At 41.0% G+C, this 6,000-nt stretch overlaps 1 protein-coding gene across 2 annotated transcripts in view; it reads left to right on the top strand.

Moving 5' to 3' along the window:
* NDC1 (NDC1 transmembrane nucleoporin) overlaps positions 1-5,677 on the top strand; it is a 56,424-nt gene extending 50,747 nt beyond the window's left edge. For both annotated transcript variants that reach the window (XM_040978519.1, XM_040978518.1), the window contains exon 18: positions 3,225-5,677. In XM_040978519.1, coding sequence (XP_040834453.1) covers positions 3,225-3,288 — 64 coding nt within the window. In that variant the 3' untranslated portion in view covers positions 3,289-5,677. The remainder of the gene's footprint in view (positions 1-3,224) is intronic.
* The last annotated feature ends 323 nt before the right edge of the window (positions 5,678-6,000 follow it).

Genomic DNA, 6,000 nt, shown 5'->3' on the forward strand with positions numbered 1-6,000 from the left:
TCTGGTTTGTGATACAGTCAGTTAAACTGCATCCCATATCAGGGCACTAAAAGAAGTCCCAGCTGCTGCTTTTAAAAAAAATACATGTATATAATTTATTAATTTTTATTTGAAAGATTTATTTCCAGGGAGAACCTTTCATCTACTGGTTCACTCCCCAGATCGCTGCAACGGCTAGAACTGAGCTGATCCAAAGCCAGGAACTTCTTCTGGGTCACCCACTTGCACATAAGGGCCCAAGGACAGGAGTTCTACCACTTTCTCAGACCATCAGCAGTGAGTTAGAATGCTGGTAGAGCATCGCAGCACCAATTGGTACCCAGTAGGATGTGGGTACTACAGATGGTGCATTAGCTTCCCTTCTGCCTCATTCTCTGACTGCTTCCTTCTAATCCAGCTCCCTGCTAATGTGCTTTGGCTGTAGCTCTGATTATTGCAACCATTGGTTAGTGAACCAGTGGATGGAAGTTCTATGTCTCTTTCTCTAACTCTGCCCTTTTTGTTTTTAAGATGAATTGACTGTATCTATATGAGTGTATTTCTGGACTCTATTCTTTTGTGTGTGTGTGTGTAACTATTCTTTTGCTGTATGATGATGTCTTGATTACTGTAAACTTGTAATTACTTAAAAAATATATATATATTATATGTATTTTTTTTTTATTGGAAAGGCAGATTTACAGAAGTATAAACAGGAAGGTCTTGTATCTATTGATTCATTCTCCAATGGTTGCAATGGTCAGAGCTATGCCAATCTGAAGCCAGGAGCCTCTTCGGGTCTTCCATGCAGGCATGGGGTCCCAAGGCTTTGGGCCATCCTCTATTGCTTTCTAGGGCAGCAGCAAGGAGCTGGAAGGGAAGTGGAGCAACCAGGACATAAACTTGTGCTCTTAATGGGATTCTGGCACTTGCAGGTGGAGGACTACCCAGTTGAGCCATTTTACTGGATAACTCCATCTTTATTTAAAAAAAAAACAAACAAACTAGTTTGTTCCATATACTCAGTTTATTCTTTGATGAGTTTACGGAATGATGTGCTTGGGCTGTGTATTGCTGATAGAACAACAGAAGGGAGAAAGGGATTTATTAGATATGGAGGGAGGATAGATGAGTAACTGAAGATTGTGAGAATGGGGATCTGCCTTGGTTTCTTTCCTTGGAGAAGAGCCAGGGCGAATATATGCAGCAAAACTGTGAGGTCAGTGGAGTCCATCATCCAAATGTCAGCCAGAATGATATGGTGGAAAAGTGTCAGATGTAGAGTTACAACTTTGGGATCTATGTCTAGTTCACTGTTGACTTTCTTTATCTTAGGGCAAAATTAACATTGACTTACACAATATGCTTCAACTATGCAGGTAGTGCATTGCAGAAGCAGGATTCAGACTTATCCTTGCAGCCCTCTACTTCAGTCTGTGGTGCTTGTGCTCCAGCTGTGTTGTCTCCCCAACCTCTTATCAGCTCGAACAATGTTAACACTCCTATAAAAAGTGTTGAAAGAGGTACACTGGGGGCCCACCGTGAAGGTTCAGTGGCTAAATTCTGACCTTACATGTTCTGGATTCCCATATGGGCGCCATCTTCAACTGCTTTGGGCCATCTTCAACTGCTTCCCCAGGCCACAAGCAGGGAGCTGGCTGGGAAGTGGGGTGGTCGGGATACAAACCAGCAGACATAATGGTTCCTGGTGCATACAGGGCAAGGGCTTTAGCCACTAGGTTACCATGCTAGGCCTCTTAGAATAGAACTTCTAATACAGCTTTATATGTTGAAGTCTCATTGCACATTAGATCCCTAGATTTACTCACTATGTGGCTAACTGCTTTGTATTTCTTGACCTACATCTCTGCATTTCCTCTGCTTCAAGTTACTCTTAGTTTAGACAATTAAAAAGTTATTTATTTCCATTTTATTTGAAAGGCAGAGAGGCAGAGGTACACTGAGTTGCCAGCAGAGATCTATCTGTTCACTCCACACGTGCTGGCCACAGACAGGGCTGGGCCAAGCTGAAGCCAAGAGCCTGGAACCCATTCCAGGTCTCCCATGTGGATGGCAGTGCCCAGCACTTGAATCATCATCTGTGTTTTAACCTGTGAGATGTGACATCCCACGTGGTGACTTATCTGCTGAACCAAAATCTGCTCTTTAATTTAGGCAAGGTGTTTAGCCACTTCTTCAGCATAAAACCTGGGGTGATTTATTTGAGGCGCAGAGATTGCTCTTGGAGTTAGGAGTACTAATGAGGGATGTGGCTACTTTGCTCCCAGCTAGCAGACAGAGGATTCCTGGGAAGCCACAGCCCTGGGGTTGGAGAGCACTCAGAGCCAGGCAGCTGGAGGTACCAGGCTCACAAAGGTTTCCCAAGCATCTCCAGGGCATCTTTGCACAGGGTGGTGCTATACAAGGTCCAGCCCAGCTAGCTCTATGGCTTAAGAAAGCAGTGATGTGTGCGAGGCATTTTAGGATGATTTGTAATTAACTTAGTGAAATATGACCATTTTTACTCATTGAATGACAAAGACCTTTGGTTACCTGAGCTTGTATTCAGTCTTAAGATGTTACTACTGAAGGACTAGAAAATCAGAACGCTTCACTATATTCCAGCTTTGCCAAAGTTTAAAAGGAAGATCTATGCATGTTTCTGTGTTCCTGATTCTGTTCTGTGAAGGTAACATGTTTCTGTGGTGGTGAGGCTAGAGTGCGTACTCAGTGTCCCCTCCAAAGCATAACTTAGGTTCAAAGGCAGAAGGCAATGTAAACCCTCAAGCTGTTACCTTTGAAAACGATTAATGCAGTCCATTGTGTTTTAACCAAACATTGTAGTTTAAAGGATTTTCTATTAAAGGCAATTCAAATACTCCGTAGCTCAAAGATAATGTTGGGATCTGGTTTAAATAAAATAATAAAATCCAGAAAATCTACTGCAAGGCCTGGAACTCTGCACAGCAGGCTCCGCAGTGGAGCAGGTTGGAGTCGATGCCTTCACTTGTCAGCCTTAATTTGCATTGGTCCTTTAGAAGGTAGAAGCATGCTGTTCCCGAATGCACGCCTTCCTCCGCAGTCGATTACAAAGGGTTTTTATCCAGTGTTTTTCAGAAGTACTAAATAAGTGAAGATTTCTATTCATTTTTAATTGTTTTGAAAAATATTGACTGTGCTCTGTGGTTCACTTAATATGCTTAATGTAAAATAAAGCTTATGCTTTGAATTTATGTTTCATTTAGTGCTGTGCAAGCATCTGCAGAACATCAGAGAAGACTTCAACAGTTCTTGGAGTTCAAAGAATAGTTAAGTAATATAAACTGTGTTCATTACACCGCTGATACAACTACAGATGCGACAGTAAATGCTCAGCATTCTTGGATCAGAAGAAAATGGACTAATTAGATGCTTCCTTTGTCGTGGTGGTTGCTTTGAAAACTATACTTTAATGGGAGAAATCATGGAAAGAAATTCTCAACAGAATAACTGAAAACTCCCTTTTCTGTACCGATTGCTTTTTGTGTGTGTGGTATAATAAAATCTTTATTCAATTTTACAGAAGCATCTATGGCAGTAGAAATGTCCCAAACTCATATAACTTAATAATAATCACTCAGGATTTTTTTGTAGAATTTGCTTTTGGAAAGAATGAAACCAGTTCAGAAGTTAAGTATGTGTTGATTTGAGGCAGTCTCCCTGATCAGTCTGCGAGTTTAGATCTCGGTAAACGTCAGCTAGCTTAAACCTTTGCGGAGTAGTTTCTGTTTACCAAAAGCCCAAGAATAGTAACAATGGAGAGAGATTCACAGAGAAAATATTGTCTGAAGGACATATTTTGTTAATCTGTTAGGTTGTGTTTTTGTTTCCAGGGACAAATTAAATTTGCATGATTGTCCAAAAAAAGACTCAATTTACAGATGCTAACTCTGTGTAAAGGAATGTGGAAAAATCCAGTTCTTAAGTTACAAGATTAAACGTGCACATTTGGGTTTTGAGAAACAATTGACAGTATGAGTTTATTTTGTGTCATGGTAGTAAACAATAAGTATATGACTATTTTCCCAACTAGTTTTGCTTTCTCTTTCTGGAACAAAACATTAAATGATTGCAGAGTTTTTCAGGCAAGAAAAAAAGAAGCAAGAAAACCCAGGAAATATTCCCTTTTTACTCCCGTGGTTCATCTCATTAGATCAAATTATTACTTGATGCTTGTCTGTCTTCACAGAGGGAGTGGCCTCTGCTGTGTTAACTGTCTAGTTAAAATATAATAGGAAAATCTTTAAAGCCAGACACGACTTAGTCATGAAGGAGCGAATGAAAACCAGCGTCAGAGAGATTACTGTACTTGGAGTATGTTGTAAGTCCCAAGTGTGAATGAGGTAATTTTATAATTTATTAGATCAACGTCTTTGGAGATGAAAGATTGGAAGTCCTGATGGTAGATATTCGTCAGACTAGCTTTGGACTGAAATGCCCCCTTGTAATTCTTGTCCTATTATCTGTTCCCTTCTAGAGTCCCCTAGTTTTTTTCCTTTCAAGTCAGCATTGCATTGTGGATGAGAATCTTTCATGTGGCATATATGTCTACCATTTGTCTGATTCATTGATGTGTTATATCTTTACAACAGAATATCTTAGCCCCGGGCCTGCTGCCCCTTTCACCAGCACATGCCAGATTATAACTGAATCCTGCTGCCTTGAAACTCTTTGCGGGACAGACAGTTCCCCTTTTGTCAGACAGTTGGGTATTTAGACTCTTGTCCTTGGCTTTTTTTTTCTTTGCATTGTGTCTGAAGTTGAGTTGGTCTTGGTTGTTGAATGTGAAAGAATTTAGCATTTCAATGTAGTAACCTCTTCCTGTGAGCAGAGATAGTGGCTAGGTCAGCTGACAACCTTGCACGTTCCTTGTACTTAAGCCCACTGCTTTTCCTAGCCCCTGGCTGAGGCAGGGACTCTTAATCTTGTACTTCCTATAAAGGAACATTGAGTGTTTAACCCGTTATATTCCTGAAACTAAAGATGGGATGATTCGTTTCAACTCTGGCTTGTGTCAAATAAATTGTCTGGATGTAGATTTTTGTCGTCTCCCATCCCCTTTGTGGGAAGTTGTATGTGATGTAACGTGGAGGGTTCTGAGATGTTCTTCCCCGTTTTCTCTCAAGAGAAATGTGTGGTGTGCGAAATATGAGCCCTGTATTGTCTGCCTGCCTGCCCGGTCAGGGGTGTCTAGTAGCTAAGACCGCTCTTCCCCCAAATTTTATGTGGAGAAATTCTGCCGTCTGTTGGGATGAGGGACTTCCTGCAGCGGCTTCTCATGGTGAGGAGGACCCTAGGGGAGGCCACAAAGGGAGAAGCAGATCCTTGATGAAGTTTTCTCCCTGCAGGAGCTGGCTGTAACACAGGCGGGAAACCTGAAGAGAATGTTCTTTTAAAGCCTCTGGCTGTCAGTCCCAAACATGAGTTTATCAGCTCTAGTAATGTTTGTTTGATCCCTGTGGAAGATGTGAAGCCGCTCTAGAAGACACTTTGTGCAGATGGGTGGACTTGGCTAAGCAGCAACTCATGACTTTGTTGAGTTTCTCCCTTGGTCTCTGGCTTTTGTATCTTCCTGTAAATATTTATGATGCTTTGTTTACATCCTGTGTATATCATGGGTATTGAATTGGGTAGAAAAATAAATGGGCAATTTTTAATACTTTGTATTGAAATGTATGTGTGTCTACAAGATCAGTTTGCTTTCTGCTGTGTATGCGTTTCTGTTTAAACCTGAAAAGGTTTGACCTAGTAGATCAGTTTTTTCCTGTAAACAGACCCATGTGGTGAGCACTGTGATTAATGCTAACACCAGGGAGCCTGAATTCTCAGCATCTATTTCTTGGTTGCCTTGTCTGTCTTTCTTCCAAAACTAAGCAAAGGGTAAGAGTGCTGAAAGCCTTTTCTTAACAGAAGTTTCTTTTTTCATTTTCTTTATTTCTTTTTTTTCTTTTGCCAAACTAGTATTTCTAGAGGGATCATATT

Source organism: Ochotona curzoniae, unplaced genomic scaffold (genome assembly GCF_017591425.1).
Source record: "Ochotona curzoniae isolate NIBS_2020 unplaced genomic scaffold, NIBS_Ocur_1.0 contig_291, whole genome shotgun sequence".
In the NCBI taxonomy this organism is placed as follows: Eukaryota; Metazoa; Chordata; class Mammalia; order Lagomorpha; family Ochotonidae; genus Ochotona; species Ochotona curzoniae.